Raw genomic sequence first — 26,505 nt, 5'->3', positions numbered from 1 at the left:
TTTTCTTTTCAACAGTATCCATGCGTAATAGATCAAATAGAATTTCAATTCCTTGTAGCCGATTCCATAGCTGGCAACTGTATCCATTAGGCCAATGATATACACACTATTTGGTTTTCTTACCTTACTGGCCATATGTGAAACAAAACTTCGACTTCATTGTATAAAGACTCCAGTTTTATTTTTTCCTGATCAGATATTGTTTCACACCATTTTGTTGTTAAATCGCAGCTGACGCACTACACATTAGTCTTTCTTTTGGACAAAATACAAAAAGAAAAAAAAAAAAAAAAACTTTTTCTAACTTAATAGGTCCTAGTTCTAGCCTCTGTTGCATCTGTGCTAGTCTTATAAATACTTCCATGGAACATGTTCCGATGAACTTTCTGAACTTCCACCTCTAACATAATACCCCCTCCTCCCGACTTATGTGACAAGCAGTAAGATCCTACTCTTTCGCTATAGGTCTCTCAATACCAAGATTTTCTACTGATAACTCCTTTCCTTGGAGCGCTTCCTACTTCCAACCATTACCAATATACAGAATTTTAGATTTAATGTGAACGAAAATGTTGCTCAGCTCTTATCAATAAATGTGGCCCTTATCACAGTAGCCCACTATGCATCAGTTGACAGGGATTGAAAAAAAGGTTGCCATTACTTACCCATCTGGCTGCCGCTGTACCGGACTGGAGTAACAGTCCAACGCTGCGGGGCGTCTTCTTCCAGAAGAAGGAGCAGAACTTGATCGACCCGTCGTAATCTCACCAGCTAAGAAGAGGTAAAACAAATATGATTAGATACCAAATGAATTTCTCACCCTACAATAGTGGGAGGGAGAGGGGAAATAATAAAAAAAAATTAATATTAGTAAAAAAGGAAAGATTAGGAAATTAATATAAAGCATTAGTAAAAAGTTTGCAGAAAGCTACGAAATAATGACCGAAATAAAACAATAAAAAATTTAAGTCTCAATCAAATTCAGCGTTGACCACAATTTTTCAGCTTGCAAACTACTTTCAAGAATAATCAAAATAACATACATACATTACTTTTTATTTACTAATAGTGCACCACTTATAAAGTCCAAAAGCCATCCAAGGATGAAGGTTAATGATATTTTCAGTTGGCTGATGGAACCATACTAAAAAAAGGATTGACAACTAATTCACATGACATGATATTTGGATTTGAAAATGACCATGTATTCTGTAGAGAAGAATTCCCTTGGTAATGTCTTCCACAAGCGAGAAATTCTTAGAAAAAAAACTGTTCATGGCTGTATTTTTGGTTTGTTTTAGGTACATAGAGTTCTTTGCAGTGTTGGTAGAAGACTAGTTTTTGCTGAGAAGGTTTTGGATTACAAGAGCTTAAAAAAATATATAAACATTAATCGGTATATATTACTGAGTATATAACAATAATTAATTTGATCACCTGTACTGTAGCATGTAATTAATTTAAATCTTGTTTTTCTATTTTTTTTTTTTTTTTTAAATTAAAATAAGTGACATGTTTGTTTCATTTAAAACTACCAAAAAATTATACGCCCTCTGGATAGAAATTAATAAAGACCTAGCCCTTAAAAAATATATATACATATATATGAATAAAAACTTATTTGAATTACCAAAATGTGAATTTTTTTTTTTTTTAAAAGGGAACTAGGACTTTATTAATTGCTGCCTGGAGGGCGTGTATTTTTTTTTTTTTTTTGTAGTTTTGAATGAAACAAATGTCACTTATTTTAATGAAAAACAAACAAAACAAACATTTAAATTAATTACATGCTAGTGTTATTGGATGGATTTCAATGTTGAGGAAATTTACTCTGTATGAATGTACTCCCATTTTATTAAGAACAAACAACAAAAAGGTTATTTTATATCGTCTTTTCGATATTTGAATTTATGAAATTTATTTTGTATAAACAATGAATTCACCATTAAAAACTAATTACATAATGAAATGAATAAATGAAAAAGTGTAATGTCAATGAGTCAAATAAAACGATTGTATATTCGTGAGTAATTTGAAATAGTTACTTTGTATTTTTTCACCTTTTATTCTTAAAGACGAAAAACAAAAAAAACAAAAAAAATTTATATTTTTTTTAAATTTAGAGGGATGGGGAAGAATGGGAGGCAGTGTTTTATTTTTTTTTCTTCATTGCAAATGTAATGATTGCTATTATAATTAGTGGTGGGACGATCAATCGGAATCGTTAATTGTAAGAATCGTGTATTTTGGGGGTAATTGGAATCGCATCGTTAAAAAATACCTTAGATTTACAATTCTTTTATATTTTTAAGTTGAACTATTTGTTTGAAGTGAGATTAATGCTGCCAAAAATTTATGATAAAAACGACATAGAACTTTTCATATCATATTTAATGATATACAAGAATTTTATTAACTACTTTAAAGGTAATCTTTATTTAGCTTAATGAGATTTCTTATTTCATCACATACATAGGCGCTGTGTCTGTTTTGAAACTTTGAGGTTCATGATTAATTATCTGTTTGCACTGTTGCGAAACTTTAGGGGCTGCGAGGTAACATTGTTTTCATTAGTGAGCGAAGTTTATTTATGTATAAAACAGCCCAACTACGTCAAGTCCATAAAAAAGTTGATGAATACTTAACCCTTAGAGAAAAAAGATTTTACAGTGCTCTCATTGCGAGTAAATCATGTTAAAAATCAGTGGTTTTTCCAACTGGTGACTTAAAAAAAAAAGGGGGGGGGCTTATCTTTTGGCAAGTTTTTTTTTTTTTTTTTTTTACCAACACTCTTCCATTAGTAAATGAATGAAAAATCTAATTAGTAAATGAAAAATGTCTTGTCAATAAAACAAGCAAAGTAAAATTATTTAAACAATAAAAGGTTTAATAGAATATTAGAAAATATAGGTTTGTATTACTATACACATAGATTCGAAAAAGTTGTCAAAAAAACAAATATATAACAAATAAATGTTATCAAAGGCAAGATAAGTTACTTTTCTACCTAACTGGATATGTTTTTCGTGTTTTTATTCAATGTAACATGTTTATTCAGCTCGAAAAGCATACAGTGTTTACCGATATATCGGAAAACTCAAAATGGCGGCCAACACTCTCTTTAACACGGTAAGTTCAGGAAAAGATGTTATAAAAAATAAACTAGAGAAAATACTGTTAGAAATTCGCTCATTATATGTTACCGTGACATAAGTTGACATATATTCGGTGTTTTTTAATAGTATTTTGTCTAGTTTATTATTTATAACACCTTTTCCCAAACTTACCATGTTAAAGAGAGTGTTGGGCGCCATTTTGAATTTTCCAATACATCGGTAAACACTGCATGTTTTTCGAGCTGAATGAACATGTTACATTGAATAAAAACACAAAAAATATATCCAGTTAGGTAGAAAAGTAACTTATCTTGCCTTTGATAACATTTATTTGTTATATATTTGTTTTTTGACAACTTTTTCGCATCTATGTGTACAGTAATACAAACCCGAAAATATTTCTAAAACTAAAGTGAAACTGATCACGTGGTATCAATTTGCAAAACTTTGACAGTATCTAAGAACAAAAATGTTAGAACTACATATTATGCTGACTGACGGTTCCACTTAAGGTCTTTTGCAAACTACAAAAGAAAACAATCATTTTGCCATCTGTTAAATAAATGTGGTAAGTGAATTTTTTTTTTTCTTTTAGAAATTTAAAAAATTAAAATATTCTGCGAATGAAGCAATTAAACATTTCTTTTGGAACTTCTTTGCACAAAAAATAGTGAAAAATTTATTAAAAAAGGAAAAAAGTTGAACTTTTTTTTTAATCCTCTGAACCCTAACTTTGCAAACTAACTAGTCACTCAGAGCCGTTCAACTAAAGGACTGTAGGGGTTTGGTCGACATTTACTGATGCCTGGTATCACAGTTGCGATGTGAGCATAGGTAAATTTTTCCCAACCCCTAACAAGAAATAAAAAGGTTGTCAGAAACAGCATTAAGGCGGAGGGGAGACCGAAAGTTCAATAAATTACTTTTATTTAACAATAGAAATAAATGATTACCAAAAATTTACTTTTTTATATAGAAATAAAGAGATAAATTAAGACATTAAATAAGAATAAACATTAAAGGACGATAAGTATATAATTATATAATAAAAATAAATATAAAAATAAACCAATTTATTTAGATTTAAAAAGTATTGTTAAAAATATTTTTAAAGTCAAATAAATAAATAGGAATAATTTGAGACGATTGAATATAAACGGCTAAAAATTTAATCAAAGATTTAGTTATTTTTAAATTTCATTTAGAAATAAGAATATTCTAGAAAGTAGAATAAAAATCAATTAGCGATTGAAGCTGCAAAAAAAAAAAAAAAAAAAAAAAAAAAGTTAAATTTTCAAGAGTTATCGAAGATAAAGAGAAAATAAAACAAAAAAAATGAATATCAAAAGATAAACAAAACATGTTATTCACCTTGAAATTTGATGTTATTGTATTTTTGTTGAATTAATCATGACTTACTTTTTCTTTATATTTTTTAATATATAAAATAACTCCTGAAATTGATTGTTATTAATTTCATGGTGCATGAATTCATGGTTAAAATATTTTTGATTTTTATCTTCAATGAAAGAAATTTTATGAAAAAAAAAATCAAATCGTTTTCGAAATTCCCTTAATTGTATTTCCACTTTTTCGCTGTACCAAATTTTTTTTGTTACACAAAAACTTTCGATTATATAATGGTATATTTCAAAACAACAATTCCACGGGAATCGGAATCGTACCTGGTATCAGAATCGTTAATTAACATTTTCCTGGAATCGGAAAAAAATTTAGGCATCATCCCAACACTAATTATAATCACTATCCTCACCACCACCAAAAAATTAGTTTTAAAAATAAACGTATTTATTTAATTATTCAAATAAAAACTGTTATTCAGTGCATTCAATGCAGAGTTTCTTTTTAAAGAAATCATTCCAAGTTAATTTGAAGTTCTTGATGTGCATGTAAGCATACACATGTGTAAACTTTTTTTTTTATTTACATAGGCATCACCACTTATCAAGGCCCACAGACCACTCGAGGATAAGGGTTAAGAGTGTACAGTAGTCAATTGGACAATATAGCAATCGTTAGTAATGGAAATTCGGTAAATTTGTTAACTTAAGAGGAACAACTCATCAAGAACTTGTTTACGTTGGACTTGAAGACAACCATATTGTAGTCAGCTGGAAAGCAGGCAAACGGAAGACAGTTCCACAGGCGTGCAGTTCTAAGAAAAAAAGCTTTGTTCATGGAATCTACGTTTAGGTTTAGGCAGATAAAAAGTGGGGGGAATTAACTGGAAATTGTTATTCAAATTTCAAAATCTAACTAGAAGTCATTATACAAAATCTGTTCCTTCGCCTTTTGGCTAGGAACAAAGTTTAGTATCTGTTCTGATACTACAATTCACCTTTTCTGTCCTTGTCAGTAGAGGCGAATCCTTCTAGACTGAGGCAATTTTTATTTTTGTTCCTATCCAGAGTGTCTCCTTTTGAAGAGCTGGATTTTCCCCACATTAAAAACCGACCTTGTGTCTAACTCTGCCCTCGTGGGGAGGCAAGTAAATAGGAATAATATTAATATAAAAAAAACTGTAATGAATATGGAAACGACAAAATTATAAACAAGCTGCACAGAATATTAGTTTAAGAAAACGTTTTTAAAATACAATTACAAGGTACCTTCAATAAGTTTAAAGACTTCTTTCGTATGGACACTTATTGATAGTACACACATGAAACTAGTTCCCTTCAAAGTAATCTCCTCCGGTTGCAATGCACTTGTACCGTTCCAACAACTTAAAGACTCCAGGGAAGTTCTTTTGTGTGAGCATGTTAATGATCCTCATCACAGCTTCTTTCATCTCCTCAATTGTCTCATAATGACAGCCTCTAAGCGTTCCTTCAGTTTAGGTAATAACTAAAATTTACAGGGAGTAAGGTCTGGATTATAGAGAGGATGAAGAACTGTCTTGATGCCCATCTCGGTTGAATAGTCTGTAACAAGGATGGAGCACCCTTAGGACAAACTTCATGCAAATCTTTTGCATCTTCAGTTCGTCATGAATAATTGTGTGTACAGTTCCCACACTGACATCAAACTGTGCACTTATTATCTCTATAGACACACGACTGTCCTTATTCATGAAAGTTTTTTTTTTTTTTTTTTTAACCAATCAATTCTAGTGTTCTGACTTTCTTATTCCTCCTACACCTCTCATCATCCCTCACAGACTCCCTGCCTTCCTTGGATCTCTTATGCCACTCCAAATCTGATGCTTGATTCATGCAAGATGGTTCAAAGACAGTCTGAAGCATTCCATCCGTTTTTGTGGCATTTTTTTTTCAAGTGTAAAACGGATTTTTATTGCATTCTAAAGTGTCCTCACATCCAGATTGCCTTTTTGAAATTCATCAACTGTGACAATCAGGCTTTAGTAGGGTGTATTCTAATTCCTGCTGTAGCTGTTTATTTGAACCTGAAATCATAAAAACTGGTCAGATGATAAGATGTTTAGCAACTGAATTTTCAAGCGTCTACAACAATTTTAAATATCTATACAAAAAAAAGCTTGGAAACTTATTGGAGGCACCTTGTAATTATTCAAATGGAGCATATGAATAGCTGTTTTGGATTTTTTTTTTTCTGATTAGTATAAAAATGCTATTTGAAAATATTTTGTATCGTTGAATTAAATACTCTAATGTGTTTTCATAGAAGTATAATTCGTATAAATGACCCCCCCCCCTCCAAAAAAAAAAAAAACAGTATTTATTCATTTAGATAAGTAAAACCTTAAAACAAAGGTTGCATTCGTTCAAATCTATGCACGGCCTCCTTTTATTGAAATAAATGTTTAACTGCTTTCATAAAAGTACAGAAATCTCAGATTGAATTATATCAAGAACGTTAATTTTCTAAAATATGTCATCTACCTGCTATAATGATTTAAGATTATTTCTTCCTCTTTTCTGTTTTATTTTTCTATGGGTATCTTTTTTTTGTTTGTTTTTATATTAGCATTTATTTTAACTTTGATTTCTATTCATTTTTGTTTTATATTATTTTTTTATTTTATTTACTTCATTTAACTCTTTACTGCCAGAACATTTCTTATGCAAGAAATAAATTTTTTAATCATGAAACCCACACATGACGAAGTTAGCGTGCAACTGATGGACAAACATAAACAAACTCCTCATTCACGTGTTGAATCATGCATAGACCTGTACTTTGAAGACTAGTTAGGCTGACAAGCCATAAGAGCCAGAAATTGTTTTTTTTTTTTTTTTTTTTTTTTTAAAGGAGACTCTAAAGTACAATTCTTTTTTCCAAATGTTTCTTGTTGGCCCATCTACTGGAATGGCATTAGCTAGCAGAGTACATAAAATTAAATAGTCATGGAAAATGCCCAGTGTCAATTTGGGGTTGGACGACTAAAAACATTTCTAATTTGCTTTAAGTGTAAACTAAAGCCTCAGCTTTTGAAAATAGTATACAAGTCAATTATAGGGTAGTTGTCTATGAATGTATGTCCAGCTAAAAGAAAAAAAAAAAAAATCTACAAAATCGATCGACAAAGTTGGTCTTTTCTTAATTGGCATTGTTCCAGTCTATATAAAAAAAAAAAAAAAAAAAAAAAAAAAAAAATTGAGGGGATTCAACTGGGACACGTTTCAGCAGAGACGGGGGGGGGGGGTGTTTATGTTTCTAATTTAAAAAGAAAATGCTTACTCATTCTCAAGCAATCTATATATATCTATAAAAGTAAGAATGTGTATGCATGTGAGGACACCTCTCAACCTATATACTCAAGTTTTTGATCTACAGACTTGAAATTTGGTATACAGGGTATTTAGACATGTGGAAAACTTTTTAATTGATTTTCATCCAGAAAAAAAGAGCTACTAAGGGATCAAAATTGAAAAATTGGTATGTGAGGGTCATCAGATTTTTATCTGTCAACTGTTTCACAAATGTGCATGCATGAATCATTCACATCACAGATTACTTATGTTAAGAATAAGTAGGTTTGAAAACACTTTAAAATCATGTCCAACTGCCCTAATGATTATTGTATTTGACTTTGTGTCTTTAGGTTTTGGGTTCAATCTCAGCTTGAATATATTTTTTTACAAGTGAACTGTTTAGAAAAAACGTAATACTTGCATGCACATGTCTCAGTTTCTTTCTGTTTTCTTTTCTTTTTTTAAAAAAGGAATTTAACATTATGTTTAATCCCTACGGTATTTCTGTTTATAATAAATAAGAATTCTGCATTAATTAAAATATAATATTATGCATATTTTACGACTGGTCAACGCCAGTTATTTATATAAAGGAGCGTTATGTGTGTGCATGTGTGTGTTCAACTAGAGAGAAATGGGCTGGGTTAAAATAGAAAAAGAATTGGGGGATGTAGGGTAAAACGAGGGACGGAGAAAGAGAAAAATATTGAAAAGTAGAGAGATAAGAGTTTTAATAGAAATATGCTACACTTTTGCCCGAGCAATCTAAATCTAAAGCTACCATTGAAATTTTCCTCCAATTCCATTGCAGATCACTAGGGGTAATTATCAGTTAGGTCGATAAAATAATTGAAATCACAAAAAAACTGAATTCACTTTTAGCCCGGTTGATTCGGAATATAATTTTATAAAAATTGACAAAATAGCAGAATACATCGATATATGGCACAATCATGGTGACACACCGGTTCTCGCCAGATCACCGAAGTTAAGCAACAATGAGCCTGGCCAGTACCAGACGAGTGACTATTTGGGAAGGCTAGGTGCTGTATGTACCGCGCAGAGTCGTAGAAATTTCCAGGTTGGTATCTGGGGGTGCGTTTAACTAACAGGGGGAGATACACCTCTTAAATGAAAATGGAAAGCATCGGGGAAACTACCATTTTTACTTGTCTTCCTGAGATTACCATTGCTCTACAATTTGGAGGGCCATGGTCACTGATGTTAAAACAGCAGAGCTGCTGCATGCATACATCATCTGAACAGTTTTAAAATAAAAAGCATTGAAAATCTTTAAAAACTATATGCTATTGCCTTCCTTCAAAACACCACTGCACTAACAGTTTTTTTTTTATTACTTAAACTTATATTTCCAATATACTAATATGGATAGTAATACAGCACTATCTTTTTTTTTTTTTTTTTTTTTACAGAAGAATTGATAATTTGGATCTCACATTTCAGTCAATGTAACCTCTGAAACTCTTTATTTAACCTACAGGGGTAGATTGTCCTTGTTATGTCAGCCATGACTGGGTAAAAGATTTAACTAATTCTTAATTATATTAGTATCATCCGTACTTAGGACTGAATCCTAAACCTGAAAAAAAAAAAAAAAAAAAAAAAAACAACTTTATTTATTTAGCATTTTTATCTGTTGTGCCATGGATCTATACAGATTTCGGAGTTCAATAAAACACACCGAAAGAAGGCCAGAGATTACATCAGTAAAATATGAGAATATCATCCAAGATGAAAATATTGGTCTGAATAATCCAAGCAATACTAATATGGGACTTATATATATGTAAATATGTATGAATAAAAAATCAATACGAAAAATATATAAATGTTTATATCCTTTCTGTATTTATTTCCTATGTGTTGACATGTAGGAATACAAAAAGTCTTTTGAAAGAAACAAGAATGTTTCTTTCAAAAGCACATAATTTTCGACCAATCCTTCAGTCTTCTTCAGTGTGAATGAGATATATATATATATATATATATATATATATATATATATACGGTAGTGGTGGTGGTTTTTTTGCCCGGTCGTAAAACATGCTCAAATATATTTTAATTTTTCCAGATTTCGTATATATTATTATAGAGTCATAGTTTTTAAAGAAAAAGTATTTAAGTGCCATCAGCTAGAATTGAAACTGAAAGCAAAACTGCAGCATTCAAAGCTGCTGACGTTACCACTGTACCAACATGACACGCATATGAACTGATTAAAAATTAAAAATAAACTCTAAGATGAATGAACAAAATGTATAACGATTTTTTTCATTTTTGACCCCTTAAAAACAATTTTAACCTGCTAAAACCCATAAAAGAACGGCCCATAAAAAATCCAATCCTTTGAGGCCCATAGCGCCACTCTGCGACTTTTAGTTTCGGAAGAGATAGAGTTTGAAAATATGGAGACAGACAGACATATAGCCTTTTATATATTAGATTTTGAAAAAAACAAAAAAACTATCTTCTATTCCATCTGGATTATTCTCTTTATATTGTTTAATTTATACTTAACTCATGGATCTAACACAAGCCAGGTTTTCTCTGGCTGGTCAATGTGAATTGGCCTAAATCCAGATATGTGAATGAAGTAACAAATTAATTAATCTGATTATTTTCTTATTTGGGCAAGGAGGATGTCCGTTAATTTGTCTACTTTTGACTGGACACCAACAAGTAGTCATACTTTACTATCTCCTTATGAAGTGTTATATATATATATATATATATATATATATATATATGCACGCACATACACACAATTTCCTCCTGCTAAGATTTTTCTGGGATTCGTTAGCTTCTTTCTCTGGTTTGGGCTTATATCCAACACTAATTACAAGAAAGTAGAGGATTATTTTATTTTATTTGGGGGGCGGGGCGGAGAGTGAATTAATTTGTACCATTTGTATTTTCATTCCTACCCTCCCCACTACCCCTTCAATTCTTTTGGATTAATCCGTATCAATAACCAATAATGAAAAGGTGTGTGAGTGTCTATGCATGCTTCTCATCACTACCAAACGTACCTGGTGACAATGTAGGGCGAACTGGGATGAGAGGTGACTGAGGAAGAGTATTAAACACAAACACATCAATCTAAAGGCTCCGGTACGAGGGCAGTGCATTTTTATTTTCTCTTCAATCATACCTCAAAATAAGTTGCATTAAATTATATTCAAGAAGAAACTGCTGTAAATAGTTCATTGTTTGAAATGTAAATAAATTTTTGACAAAATATTCCCTAATTGATTGCTTTTTTTGCTTTTTAATCCTTGATTGGTTTTTAAGAAAAAAAGAAAATGCTTTTTGTGCATTACTAGTGGATATCTAATAAAAAAAAAAAATGAAAAGCATTTTAAGTAAAAACGTAAAACCACTTATGTGTCATGTTGAAATTAGTAAAAAAAAAAATTTAGTAATTATGAAAAATGAGAATAAAATATAATTACAAGAAAAATTAAAATTTATTGAATAATGCGGTTTTAGTCAATTCCATATGACAAAACGACTTATCTCCCTTGTTTTGTTTTGTTGGAATACTGTACTTTGGAGTAATTGCACCAACTAAAAAGAAGTACTCTTTATATGTGTGGTTGCTGAAAGAGCACTTTAAGCTAGTTGGCACAATTATCCCAAAGTATGGTATTCCAAATAAAAAATTTAAAAAAAAAAAAAAAACGATGGCGGATTGATAATTGGAAGATTTGCTAGAATTTTTTTCTTTTTTTACAAAAATAAAAAATAAAAAAATTCTAGCAAATCTACTCTATTTGGAGTAATCTTTGGAATTTTTTTATTAATTTCAACATGACATGAAAGTATGTATTAGTGTTTTTTTACTTAAAATGCATTATTTAAATTTTTTTTTTTAGATATCAATTTATAATGCACAAGAGTCAAAAAAGTTACATTTCTCTACATTAGAAGAAAGAACCCATAGGCCACCTATTAATGTAAAATTAGATTGTTTGAATGGCCTAAAAGTCAATTTGCAAAGCCAGTTAAAGTTTTTTTTTTTTTTTTTTTTTTACATAAAGACAAAATCAAAAAACAGTTTCTGTCAACTGACTATAAATCCATTTAACCTCCTCTCTCTTTCATTATAAATAGAATCACAACCTGTGGTGATATTTCCTATTGTTTATAAAGGTACAATTGCAATCTATTTTATAAATAGTTCTGTTATCTTTAAATAGCAGCAAAATATCACCCCTTCACTGTTGAGGTCCCTAAATGCCAGAAAGCTTTCTACTCTAATAGTTTCTTCCCTTGAACAACTAGACTTTGGAATTCCCTCCCTGTTACTTGCTTCCCTGACTGTACTGATATGCAGAAGTTTAAATGTAATGTAAACCAACATCTTAATCTTTCCTAGGCATGGTGCCAAATAGTAGTCCCTTACCTCCAAGTGGCAGTATGCCTTGTTAGGGGTGAACACGAGTATAAAATAATGTGATAGAAGCGAGAGTGGTAGATATTGGATAAAATGAATAAGTATTTGTGTGTGGATGCAAATATGGAAAGGGTGTGTGTGTGGGGGGGGGGGTCAAACAGAATGAAAGAGAATGACAATACCAAACTAAACTTAGAGATGGGTGATTGATAAATAAATGGCAAATTACAGTTAATTAAAGTAGTTAAATTTTTTTCTTCCCCCAAACATAATACAAATATTTTAACATGGACAAATTTGATACGTTTTGCGAAAGAAAAGAAAAAAAAAGAAAAGAAAGTTCTATCTTGGTAAATCTCAAAATTCAAAGTATACCTTGATGGATTTTTTTTTTTTTTTGCCAAATATAGTTTACTTGAAGAAGCCGCCCAGAGTCTCTACCCACAGCCTTGCAGCAAAACCTGAACCTGGAGCACATATCCTTCAGTGTCATTTTTTGCAGTCTGATGATCACCTTTGTGACGTGGTAGGCTAGCCATCTGGCATTCTGTGCATAGTGAACTGCTCTTGGCAAAAGTTCCGATTTCAGAAAAATCAAACAAAGGATCCACAAGGTAGCTGACTTTGTTCAGGAATTTCTTGGATTGCGCAAGGGTCTTGGTAGTAAATATTTCATCTTTGTGACATCTCTTGCAAAGATCTGCATTGCATTGTTGCACTTTTTTTGTTTTGTGCAGATAGTCAAATTCCATTGTGCAGGCAGTCAAAAAGCTTATGATTCTTCTTGCTAGCCAATGCGGCCACATCTTCACTTCAATTCTCCAGCTCACAGCCTTAAAGCTATTCAAATACTGAACTACAGCTAAAATTCCTGAATTTTTTTTAATCTGGTACAAAGTATGATGTAGGTCATTCATCCACTGTCCCTGTAATTTCCATTTGTCCATGGCCTCCAGTTTTCAAACTCACAAATAGTACACAGAAGCAGCTATATTTTATTGCTATTAAATATTTCTTAACTATCAAAAAATTATCAACTTTGTCCCTAAGACTTAAGACTGTATATGTACTGGCATCTAAGCTTCAGCCTCTGTCCTATCGACGAAATGTTGCATCCCTCTGCCTTTTCTACAAGTATTTTAGTGGTGAATGCTCTGACGAACTGCAATCACTTGTGCCCCCACGACGTGAGCACGCTCAACAAACCCGACAGGCTACTAGATTCCACCCCCACACTGTAGAGATCCCTAGATGTAAAAGATCTTTTTATTCCAATAGTTTCTTCCCCAGAACCGCTAGACTCTGGAATTCCATTCCAGGTCCCTGCTTCCCCAACAGTACTGACATGCAGAAGTTCAAGTGTAACGTGAACGGACATCTTGCTGCCCAAATCCCTACATAGTACCCCAGTAGTTGTTGCCCCTGATAGTAGCCCCCTACAGCAAAGTGGCAATTTGCCTTGTTTGGGGTGAAAATGTATAAAAAAAATATGCTAGTAGCACACACAATTCTGAGCCCAGCAGACATTTTGTTTATTGCAAGTGACTGAATAAAGATAGTTATTTTGCTCAAAATTGATATTTGCATAAATCAACTAAAACAATATAATTTTAAATAATTACATTTTTCAAAAATTGATATTCATTTTACTAATTCAAACATTTAGCTGACAATTATTTTTATAACAAGACAAAATATTGTTTAAAAAAGAAAATTAAATGGCTACAAATTTAAATAAATAAAAGACATTGCATTTATTTATTTAAAGAAAACTTAGTTGACAATGACAGTTATATATTTATGAAAAAAACAAAAAAAAACAAAGTCATTTCTACTTAATAGCATTGACCTGACAGACATTTCAAAAGGAATATTACTTTTAACAGTAAATTATAAAGATTAATGTAGAAAACTCCATGGAATCTCCACAGAGTCCCACTAGTAAATGAATATTATTGGAAGAATATTTATGCTGCACTTTAACCTTTTTTTCTTTTCTTTTTACTCATGTTCACCCTTTACAATGCATATCGCCATTTGGACGTAAGGGGCTACTATTTGGGGCCATGTCTAGGAAAGATTAACAAGATATTTGTTTACATTAAATTTAAACTTCTGCATATCAGTACAGCCAGGGAAGCAGGCAGCAGGAAGGGAATTCCAAAGTCTAGCTGTTCGAGGAAAGAAACTATCAGAATAGAAAGCTTTCTAGCATTTAGGGACATCAACAGTGAAGGGGTGAGATCTTATTGTTAAGCAGGTTTGTCGGGTATATGTACGCCGAGGGGGGTACAAGTGCAATGAGTTTGCCTTTTAAAATATCAGGGATCACTTCAAACCAAACAATTTAAAGCTGGCTTCTACACTGGCCTGCACCACATATCAAATCATGGCGACCCATACACAGCAGCCTTAAGTAAGATCGCACGATATGGTCAACCAATTGTGATTTCCACTAAACAACAGAGAGATGATGCGGACCAAGTAGTTAACGACATGACAACCTGGGTGTGCCAAGTTCGAATCCAGTTCATTCCAGGGTAACCTTCATGTGGTCTGTTGCAAAATTATGGGTATACTGAAAGAGTATTACGACAAAGATTTGGATAACATGATAATCAATCAGATGCCAGAACAGCTTTATAAAATAGACTGAATCTTTATTTGCAGACAGTTATCTTCATCTTTATAGTTGTTTCATCGCATTTCGGCCAACTATTCCTCTGGCCTTTATCAGGTGGTTAAACATGACGGGATAAGAATGCAGAGTCTTAACTGTATATTCAGTAATTACTGCCTTCCATAGTTGTTGTCTCGCCACGTTTTGGCTAACTAATCCGCTGGCTGGCTTTCGGTAGGATTAAAACCGCTGTCTTCAGACAATGCTCACCTGGAACTGTGGAAATTCAACATCTCTATCCACTGTGCCACAGGACAATGAAGGTTGGATTTTTTGGTTTTATAAATCCAAGTTTTTTTTTTTTCCTATGAAGATGTAAACAGACGGCAAATAAATAAATATACAAATTACTTATCTCAAAGGATTCCAATAATACAATAATAGACTGAATCTTGTTCAATTCTTTAATGATATCTTTCCGTCTAAACAAGAGGACCATTGTTTCTGATGATCATGACTGGATTTATGTTGCTATTTAAAAAAAAAAAAATTTCTATGAACTAAATTTCTCTATTTCAAGAATGACTTTATACCGAAGAGATTAGAGACTCATTACGTATCGTATAAGTACCCAATGTCTAACTAGAAAGATATCTGGGAAATGAAGCCAACAGTAATCATATGATTGAAACGAAACGAATGAATAATGCTCAACAAGAACTACAAGAACAAGCATTTTGGGTAGTGACTACATGGTTCTATTAAGCAGGGTTACAGTGTTTTTCAGTTTGGTATTACAATTCAAACATTTGTCTATTTCAAGAGAAATGCATTAGAAATAAAAATATTGATGAAGACGGTAAACCCCCAAAGATTATTTTGGGTTTGTATTACAGTCCACAGAGGTATGAAAAAGTGATCAAAAATTTAAAAAATATAAATATTATCCAAGGCAAGATAAGTTACTCTTCTACCTATCTGGGAAAGTTTTTAATGGTTTTACCCACTTTAAATCATTTAATCAGTTCAAAATCATACAGTGTTTATCGACAGGTGCAAACAAGAAAAATGGCGGCACGATGATCCCTAAATATGTTAATTTTGGAAAACGAGTTAAAAATAAAAAATTATACAAAATACTGTTAGAAACACAGTGAATATATCACGGTAGTATATATTGGGTTTTTAACAGTTTTGTATAATTTTTTAGTTTTAACTCATTTTTCCAAACTTAACATATTATGGGGTCATCATGCCACCATTTTTCTTGTTTGCACCTATCGATAAACACTGCATAAATTTTGAACCAATTAAACATTTTTAAGTGAGTAAAACCACTAAAAACTTTTCCAGATAGGTAGAAGAGTAACTCATCTTGCTTCTGATAACATTTGTTATATCTTAATTTTTTACCACTTTTTCGTACATCTGCGGATTGTAATACAAACCCATTATTTTTAATGTAGATACCATATTTCCTACCATATAAGGCAATATTAAAAAAAAAAAAAGCCAACAGGCATTTTACACCTACAACTATGTATTTGAAGCAACTAAATGCGCCTTTTTGACAAAAACTCAAAAAGGTAGGAATAACTCTTCATCCCCAAAATTACCTGCATTTCAAAGTTTTTAGCTTTATTATTCTATATTTATACAAAAAATAAAATTTAAAAAAATAAAACGGAAATAGGTGTTAAAAAAAAAAAAAAAAAAAAAAAAAAATTACCATCAGAAAATTCAAAATATGTCAGTGCGATAAAGAACACCGAGATATCATTAGTCTATGGACTGCCAAGCTTTTTATTTTACAGAGCAAGGTATACTGATCTTCATAACAAGAATGTATCAGTAAAAATGGGGTAAAAAAAAAAAAAAAAAAAAAAAAAAAAAAAATGAAAACTAATAATGAATTTTTCACTGTGCCAATGTTACAATGTTAAAAAAAATATAAAAAAATAAATATATATACAGGCTGGAACGATAAATTTGTCACCCTATAGAAAACAACACTACAGCTTTATTTTTAAACTTTTATTGAAAAAAAATCAATTCCAGCCACTTGATTATGTTATTGAACTGACATTTGTTCAATGTAGCCACCTTCAATTTCAATCACTGCCTCGATATGGGTCAGAAACTGGGAGCATGCTTTTTCCACAAGCGTCAGCGAGAGTTCAGCAAATACTCGAGGGATGGCGACGATCAGGTTGGTTTTGGTGTTGTGAGAAGTATGTTGGTGATGTTCTTTATGTATGACTAAATCAGTGGGTTCAGGTTGAGGGAGAAGGGGAGGAGGCTCAGTGAGAGAAGGGTACAAAATTGTAGCACTCCTTCTGAAGCCAAGCCTGACCGATACAGAGTCCTGCTGCCACACCCAGGGTCTGCTAGCAGCCACCTGATTGCACCAAGAGATCACCACACTTTTCAGCACATCCAGGTACACTTTGGTGTTGACTTTTCAAGCCTACTTTGAAGATGTGAGGTGGCATGATGTGGCCCTCACTTGAAACGTCACCAAAGAGAATAACCGTGGCCTTTTGTTTTCATCACCCTGAGCAAGTCCCTGTTATTCGTGGCAATCCAGTGATGCATTTTGAGGGTGCTGGCAATGGGCTTGTTGTCATAACTTGGATTGGTAGAAAGCACGAGTTGTATAACGGCACATCTCTAATATCGCTCGTTGAACATTTTGTCACTTTCAGACATGATAGAAGGCTCCTATCACTCTTGAGAATTGTACACAACTGGCTAGCCAGTAGATGGTCTGCAACAACAAAAAAAAAAAAAAAAACCAAAAAAAAAAAAAAAAAAAAAAAAAAAAACCCTGATTTTCACCAAACGGAAATGAAATCATGTCTTTTCTAGGGCGACAATTTTATCGTTCCACCCTCTAATTAGTTGCAATTCAAGCAAATTGAAATTATGTGGTAGGAAGGTGAAAAATAATTTTGTTGATGAAATACACAACAGATCAATCAAAAGAAAAAGAAAACTAAGCTCAACTCTTAGAAAACCTTATATATGAATCCGAAGAAAAATCAGTCTGCTCTCATGTTCTCTCTGCCCAATATTGATCTAAAACTTGTTAGTTATAAAAAATCACTGTAACCTAAAGAATTGATTATATAATGTTATAAATTGGAAAAAAAAAAAAAAAAAATCTTAATGCAGCAATATTTTAAGTTATAAATTTATTTTATTTTTTACTAGAATATCGTCCTTTTCTTTTCCAGTTTTAATAACGAGTCCTTTCACTTTCCATGTTTAAGCTTAACCACATTACTTTTCATGCTCGCATTTTTCTATTGTAATCCATGCTTCCAATAAATTAACTTGTTCTTTGCTTAATTTCAGTCTTATTTTTTTGCCTCCGTAAACACAAATGTAATAACAATGTACGGCACTAGTCTGCTTTCAATAAAATCTCTCCAATTATCTCCCTTTACTGCTTTCATTCCCTTTCACTTGTTACTTTTCTTTTTGCAACAGCAGTGAATTAGTAGCAACACTAGTTGCTGAAGCGATGTGGTTGCTATAGAAACCAGTCATAAAAAGCGTCGGTCACCTCCTTACATTTTTTTTTTTTTAATGTTTCTGAACACCAGAAAATTCATAACTTTTGTCTTACTAAACGAAAATTGAAATATTTTTTTCACAATATAGCAGAGAAGGTGATATATAAACTGTAATAATTGTTTGAAATTTGGTCGAAAAATGAGTGAGCGGTGAAGCTTTAAAGCAGTTCTAAATGACTAAAACTGACACTTAACCATTTATTCAAACACTACCATGTTTGAATGATATAGGAGAGAAAGTAAAAAGGAAAAATGAGGTTAGAGTTGAGCAAAATAGAGAATGGAATGAAATTTAATAAAAATAAAATAAAAATACAACAAAAATGATTTAACATCCAGAAATAAAAAGGGATTTCAAACAAATCTAATTTGAAACAGTGATTACAACGTAAAATCATGTCACATGTAGTGGTGGGACGATTAATCGGAATCGGAATCGTTAATCGTAAGAATCGTGTATTTTGGGAGGTATCGGAATCGGAATCGCCTCGTTAAAAAATACCTTAATTTTCCGATTCCTTCATTACGATTCTTTTAGTCTGATGCTGAAAAAAAGAAAAAAAATTCCTGATATTTCTAACCGCAAGAGAGAAATAAAAAGAAACCAAAGAAATTCATTATTAACAGGGCAATGCTTAGTGCCCCTCCCTTACAAGGTTCATTCATTCAGATCTATTGTAATCAAAACTACAAAAGAGTTAACTTGAAAAGTATGCAGGGATTTACATTGCGAGTAAACATTTAAAAAAACGCTTATCTTTTTGGTGATTGTTTTTTTTTTACTGACAAATCTTCTAATACTGAATGAAAATGCTTTTTCAACTCATATTTTCTTAAAATAAAACGAGCAAAGTCAAATTATTTAAACAGTAAAAGGTTTAATAGAACAATATACTTTTTTTTCTTTTTTTAAAAGAGGGCTTTTGAAAGAAATATCTCTAAAATGAAATTGATCACGTTGTATTATTTCGCAAAGTTTTGACAGTAGTCGGTTTCTTTTGAAGTTTCAAAAAAATCGACCCCATACCTATCTCTACCAAACCTAAAGTTATTAAATAACCCCTTCGTTAATTTAAGGGTAATTAATTCAATTCAGTCAAGTTTTTTTTTTTTTTAAATTTCATTGAAATAAAATCCATTATTTTTTTTTTTCTCCAGAAAGAGAAAACCCTGAATTTGATTATATTAAAAGCAGAATAATATAATCTTTTTTCTAGAATTTTAAATTGAAAATTAAAAGTGTTTTGCGCAGTTTTTTGCCGAACGAAAAAGAAATTAATATATATATATTTTTAAAAGGTTTTGTAATCAGTTAATTTTTATGTCTAAATAATATTTACGATTAATTAAATAATTTCATTTTAAAAAGTATTTATAAATAGAATTTTACTAAGGACTTATAGTTGGCTTTTTATTACTGTACACATAGATTCGAAAAAGTTGTCAAAAAACAAATATATAACAAATAAATGTTATCAAAGGCAAGATAAGTTATTTTTCTACCTAACTTGATATATTTTTCGGGTTTTTATTCAATGTAACATGTTTATTCAGCTCGAAAAGCATACAGTGTTTACCGATGTATTGGAAAATTCAAAATGGCGCCCGACACTCTCTTTAACACGGTAAGTTTGGGAAAAGATGTTATAAATAATAAACTATACAAAATACTGCTAGAAACTCGCTCAATATGTTACCGTGACATATTTTGATATATATTCGGTGTTTTTTTTTAATAGTATTTTGTCTAGTTTATTATTTGTAACACCTTTTCCCGAACTTACCATGTTAAAGAGAGTGTCGGGCGCCATTTTGAATTTTCCATTACATCGGTAAACACTGCATGTTTTTGAGCTGAATAAACATGTTACATTGAATAAAAACAAAAAAAATGTATCCAGTTTGGTAGAAAAGTAACTTATCTTGCCTTTGATAATATTTGTTTGTTATATATTTGTTTTTTGACAACTGTTTCGAATCTATGTGTACAGTAATACAAACCCGGTTATTTTGTATCTACGGCGCCATGTCACGTGGTATATTGTTTTTTTTTTTCATTACGCACGTTCATTTATAAATTATTAAATTAAATATTTATCTTTTTTATATTTAATTAGTATATATTTTCTTTCTCTTCCGCTATATTTTTTTTTTTTAATTCATTAAATCTGTTAATTATGAGGACCAAAATAATGAATCGTGTGTATTTATTCTCTAATTTTCTTGTTTTTGTTCTGTTATATAAATTCTATTTTATTTGTTTTTTCTCTGAAGGATAAATTCTATTTTCTTTGAGTTTTTTTTTCTGTATTCCAATTAAGTAAAATAAATTTTTTCTAGAATAAATTTTGCTAATTTTTCCGTTTAGTTTGCTATATAATAATTTTATTTAATCCAAAACACGACGGTGTAGACATAAAATATCTCTTCCAAAGTTAGGGAACATATTTGGGAACTACCGACCATAAGTATAAAACTACCTGGTATATTTCAAAACAATAAATTCCCTAGGAATCGGAATCGTACTTGGTATCGGAATCGTTAATCAATATTTTCCTGGAATCGGAATCGTATAAAAATTAGGAATCGTCCCAACACTAGTCACATGTGAATGAAAAAGATTTGTTTTAATGTAATAACATACAATACTAATAAACAAGAGAACAGAGAGCGTAAACCTCCACTAAAAATTTATGTACCGATTGAACTGGAACCAATTACCAAATCTCTTCTCAAAATTGACATTAATTTACAAATATGCCATTATTTTTTTCTTACAATTATTCAAACGTATGTTTTTCTGTCAGCTTCATGATAAAAGGTACATCATAAAAGAAGTGCTGTTAGAGATTTTTTTCTTTTAACTTTTTGAGCTCTAGACTGAGATTGCTCTATCCTTTATGGATATAACATTATGTATTAGTCTTGGAAGTTTCTTAAAAAAAAAAAAGAAAAAAAAAAAATGTCCTCCATTGGAACATTATTTTGTCAGTAAGTCAATCTTCTGTATTACCGAATAATTTTACTTACATGAACAAACAATAGTACCAATGTTCTTAAAGGGATCAGTTATTTACCATGAAACATTTAAAAACAAAACAGTATATTAAATCATGGCACCCCAGCAGTATTGAGCAAATACCACCTCCCTTAAAACACGTGAACAAAATTATTTTTAATACTGGATCTAGTTTTTTTTCCTTCAGATAAATTTAGACGAATTTAAAAAAATACTTTTTTTTTTTTATTGTGTCCTCATCCCTTTCTCCACAATTTAATGTGCCTATTTACAAACTACTATTTTTATATATTGTTTGGTTGAATCCATTCTACTAATTATCACCCACTTCTTTGTTATTAGTATTATTTTTATATATTTACTTTCTTATTTACTGCGTATCATCTATATATTCCCCCCCAAAATCTCTGGCCTTGATGGAGGGGGAGACTAAAACTTGCTGCTATGGTTTCAAATGATCTGAAATAACAGCAAGGGGAGAATTGATTCCAAATATTTCTCATGTTATATCTCTCCTCTTTCAGAAATAGGGTACGATTATATCTCCAGTATCAAATAATCCTTATACACTGAAACTTACTTTATGTATGAAAACCAAAGAGGGGAGATATAACATATGAGAAATATTTGGAATCAATTCTCTCCTTGCTGTTATTTCAGATATGAAACCATAGCAGCAAGTTTTAGTCTCCCCTACCTCAAGGCCAGAGGTTTTGGGACAATATCAGATATTTTGTAATTCCTATGTAAAACTAGAAAAACAAATGACTATATTTGAAACATTTTATGGTGGTAAAAAAGTGCCAAAAATAGGTTCTGGATGTGCGACCTCAAGGGCAAAGGTCACATAGCCCACTACACAATTCAGGTCATTAGCTTTCCAAGGAGTCTTCATTTGATAAATTCTGATCAATAATTGCTGAGATTTGGAACTTATAAATTTACCAAAAAAAGGTGGTATATCTACATATATATATATATATATATACTCATAGCCAAATTGAATACTGAAATGCTCATATTCTATGGGACGAAACTACATGAAAATTTGCAAGCTTTTTGAACATTATAATACTATTCTATGGTTAAATTTTTATGACAATCTATAAAAGTGAAAATGTGTGTGTGTGTGTGCGTGTACATTTCCCTACCAAATAACTGTCAATTTTCGGTCTAGAGACTCGAGATTTGACATAAGGAGTATTGAGATTTGGAAAATCTTTAATTGGTTTTGGGTCAGAAATTTGGCTGCCAAGGGGTCGTGGTTCAACGATTTGACCTTTGAAAACTATCAAAATCCTCTGCCAATTTTGGGTCTAAACACTTGAAATTTTAAATGTAAGTTACTTGGACATGGATCAAACTTTTTAATTTAATTTGCGGCCAACAAAATAAATGTTAAAGGGTCAAAATTAGAATCAAAGTTTTAAAATATTTCATCTCCGTGGTCTCTACCAAATTACTCAGCCAATTTCTGGTCTAAACATTTGAAATTTTACATAAAGTGTAATTAGAGATAGGGCAAGCTTTTTAACTGGTTTGGGTCGAAAATTTGATCTGCCATGGGGTCAAAGTTCAAAAGATTTGACCTTTGCGGTGTCTAGCAAACTACCCAGCCAATTTTGGGTCAAACATTTGAAATTTATACATAACGGGTATTTAGACATGCAGCAAGCATTTTAATCAGTTTTGGGGTGAAAATTTGGCGTCCAAAAGGTCAAACTTGAAAGAGTTGACCTTTGCAGATTCTACCAAACTCCTCCGCCAATTTTGGGTCTAAAGATTTGAAATTTTAGATGTAGGTAACTTGGACATGGGTAAAACTTTATATTTAATTTGAGACCAAAATAATAAATGTTAAGGTCAAAATTATGGTCAAATTTTTTAAAAATTGACCCTTGCGGTCTCTATGAAATTACTCAGACAAATTTTAGTCTAAACATTTTAAATCTTACATAAAGTGTATTCACACGTAGGGCAAGTTATGAAAAGTACATAGGGCCCGAGCAAAACCAGGCTGAATTGCTAGTTAGTAAAAAGAACATTTTTAAACCAATAAAATATGGCAAAATTTACCTACATTCAGTGTCCTGGCAGACCAGCTTCAGTTTTGTTGTTTTAGGAGGAATTTATTTATTTTTTTTTGCTTGGTTGTTTCCCCTGTGGCCTTGCCAGGCCACTAATATATATATATAAAAAAGAATTGTATGATTTAAAGTTAAATTTTGTGAAGTAAAAACAGAATTTTTAAACGAAGATTTATTGTTTGAAACAAAGAATACAAGAAATTGAAAGTCTCATTTAGCAAAATAATCATTATGCATAATCATAATCTTGCTATTTAGCTCATATATTGAAAATTAGAATTAAAAATATTTTTGAAAAGAACACAGGCAACGACATCAATTTATAATTATTCAACGTGAGAATGGGATTATTCAAGAAAAGGATATGTATTCGGAGACGCACAATTCGAATGGTGTCCTAGGATTAGTGATTAAGATTAGTTTTACATTCCATACTGCGAATAATTCATTTTATTTTATTTATTTATTTATTTTTTTTACATAGGCATCCCCACTTATCAAGGCCAAGAGGCCACTCGAGGATAAGTGTTAAAGAGTGTACAGTAGAAATTGGACAATATAGTAACCGTTAGTAATGGAGATTCGGTAAATTTGTTAACTTATATGGACCGGCTCATTAAAAACTTGTTTACGTTAGACTTGAAGACAACCATATTGTAGTCAGCTGGAAAGCAGGAAAACGGAAGACAATTCCATTTGGCTGGAATTGTCTTATATGAAAATATTTTATAAGATTGTAAACCACAAGATTAATTAATCTGTGATTTAATTGTGTGTATGCGAAATTCTCTTCAGCAAACTCCTCTCTCAATTTTTGTTTCGGTCTACAGATTTAAAACTTGATTTATAGGGGACTCAGATCTGTGGAACCAATTTAACTTTGCTTTTTAGCCGGTAAAAATAGCTGTTAAATAGTCAAAATTGAAAAAAATTAGAATTTGGCAGGCATAAGTCTACTAAATGTGTATCTTCTATGCATGCGAAATATACGTTTAACTACATTACTTTTTAAAGTTTTGACATGCATGGGGATAGCTCAGATGGTAACAAATAATGGTGGAGAGCTATTTTAGTTTTGATTCTAGTTGATACCACCTAAATCAATTTTTTTAAAAACTTTTGAAATCACTATATATGGGATACAATATGATAATCAATAGTGAATTGGCTCTACAATAATAAATAAAGAATCTGCAATTACAATTAAAATCATATTTAAGGCAGCCAGATAGTGTATGTGTGTGTGTGTGCGTGCGTATATATAGATAGAGAGATATGTGCATATATTTATATTTGTATGCACAAAGAGTGTTCAGAATTAGTTCAAAGCGAGTCATGATTTTTCTCAATAAAAATAAATACATTCATCATAGTTACTTACTCTCATGCAAATACCAAGTGGCATATTGTTTTTCCGCAAAATTTCAAATATTCTTTTTACTACTTATAAAACAGTAGAAGCTAAGATGAAAATCTGCATATCCCGGTACAATACCAACACTGCTCAAGTAACAAATAAAAACTAATCTGATGAAATAATTGAAAACAGTCATTTGAAAATAAGAATAAAAAATAATTGTTCAACTGTTATTAATAACGCAGTTGATGCATCTGAGATCGAACCTCTACTTATACTGCCATTAGTATTGGAGATTTTGTGTGCATGTCTGAAGATAAAACTATATCATTTAATACTATTCAGTTTACTACTTCAAAAAAAAAAAGATTTTTTTTTCTGTATTTCTATAGATTCAGCATGTTCAAGATTTAAAATTTGTAGATTGTACAGTGGCAATGAAGAAGCTATTTATTTGCCTTCTCTGCAAGAGGTTAGGCACAAAGTCAAGTGTAGTTTTAAGAAGCTAGTGCACTAGGATTAGTGCACTCTGGCCTACCAACGAAATGCCTGAGCAGTTCCAGTAGGAACGCCTCAGGTAATCAACAATAAACCAACCTCTTCCCAAAGAGATAGTAAAGCCTGAGTGAGTGGACCTCTTGAGACTGATAAGGACAGTTCTTCAGCCTGAAAAGGTCCAAAAAAAAGTATAACGGTTCACTTTTTGGGATCAATTTGTAGAGAACGTATTCCCAACTGATACAAATACCTACTCAATAAATTCAACATTTTATTTAATGAAATGTTATAAAAATAGATACCTAATATTTAAGATTTTTTTTTTTTTAAACACAATATATACATTTATGATAACCATAGGCACTATTTGTGGCTTGGAGAATTAAACAAAATAAATATTGCAAAAATAAAAAAAAAATGTGAAAAAGGAAAGTGTTAAAAAATGCAGAATTTCTAACAGAATTCAAATCTGTGTTCTTAAAGGACAACTATAGCTGATGGATCTCTTGTCTCAGGAACATATTGCTGTAGGACTGCCTTCATGCAGATTACAACTTGGCTATTTTTAAAGCCATTATCAACAGATCCTTAACAAGAACTGTCCCCACAATATGCAAACTTGGTCCTGACAAGCATTCCATCTGTCCTTGTGACCAAGAAGTAAATAATACATCCGGGGTACAGGTTCGAATCTTGTCAGGAGATCTGTATTTTTCTTCAATGTTTATTTTGCCTTTGTTTCTCCAAGATAGACACAGTTGATATAAATTTGTAAATACCCAGGCATCCTGCTAAATACAAGGTGTCTAGTTTCAGAAAGTTTCATTTAATATATATCATATCGGGCCTGCCATCTAACAGCATCAGTGACCACACTCTCCAATGCAAGCGACTATGTATAGCCTAAAACATCTCAACTTTTGACGGAAATCCCGTCCAATTGATATAGATAAGTTTTCATATATGCTATATAAACATGTGACATAAGTCTTTGAGAAATTAAAAACATAATTAAACACATAACACTGCAACTTCCTGTATGGTTCATCGTTGGATATTTTAAAAGAAAAGTTCAATATTTTCAATATTTTTTCTTCTTTTAGAAATTGATAATAT

General features: G+C 31.4%; 1 protein-coding gene across 3 annotated transcripts in view; it reads right to left on the bottom strand.

Annotated features, from left to right (window-relative positions):
• The window catches only part of LOC145254816 (dual specificity mitogen-activated protein kinase kinase 7-like), a 218,700-nt gene that overhangs the window by 75,940 nt on the left and 116,255 nt on the right, over window positions 1-26,505 (bottom strand). For all 3 annotated transcript variants that reach the window (XM_080113642.1, XM_080113640.1, XM_080113641.1), the window contains one exon: window positions 666-771. In XM_080113642.1, the coding sequence (XP_079969768.1) occupies window positions 666-771 (106 nt within the window). The remainder of the gene's footprint in view (window positions 1-665; window positions 772-26,505) is intronic.

This window comes from Euprymna scolopes, chromosome 30, assembly GCF_053919585.1.
Source record: "Euprymna scolopes isolate OS-2025 chromosome 30, ASM5391958v1, whole genome shotgun sequence".
Lineage (NCBI taxonomy): Eukaryota > Metazoa > Mollusca > Cephalopoda > Sepiida > Sepiolidae > Euprymna > Euprymna scolopes.
This window is presented reverse-complemented; position numbering and strand designations above follow the sequence as displayed.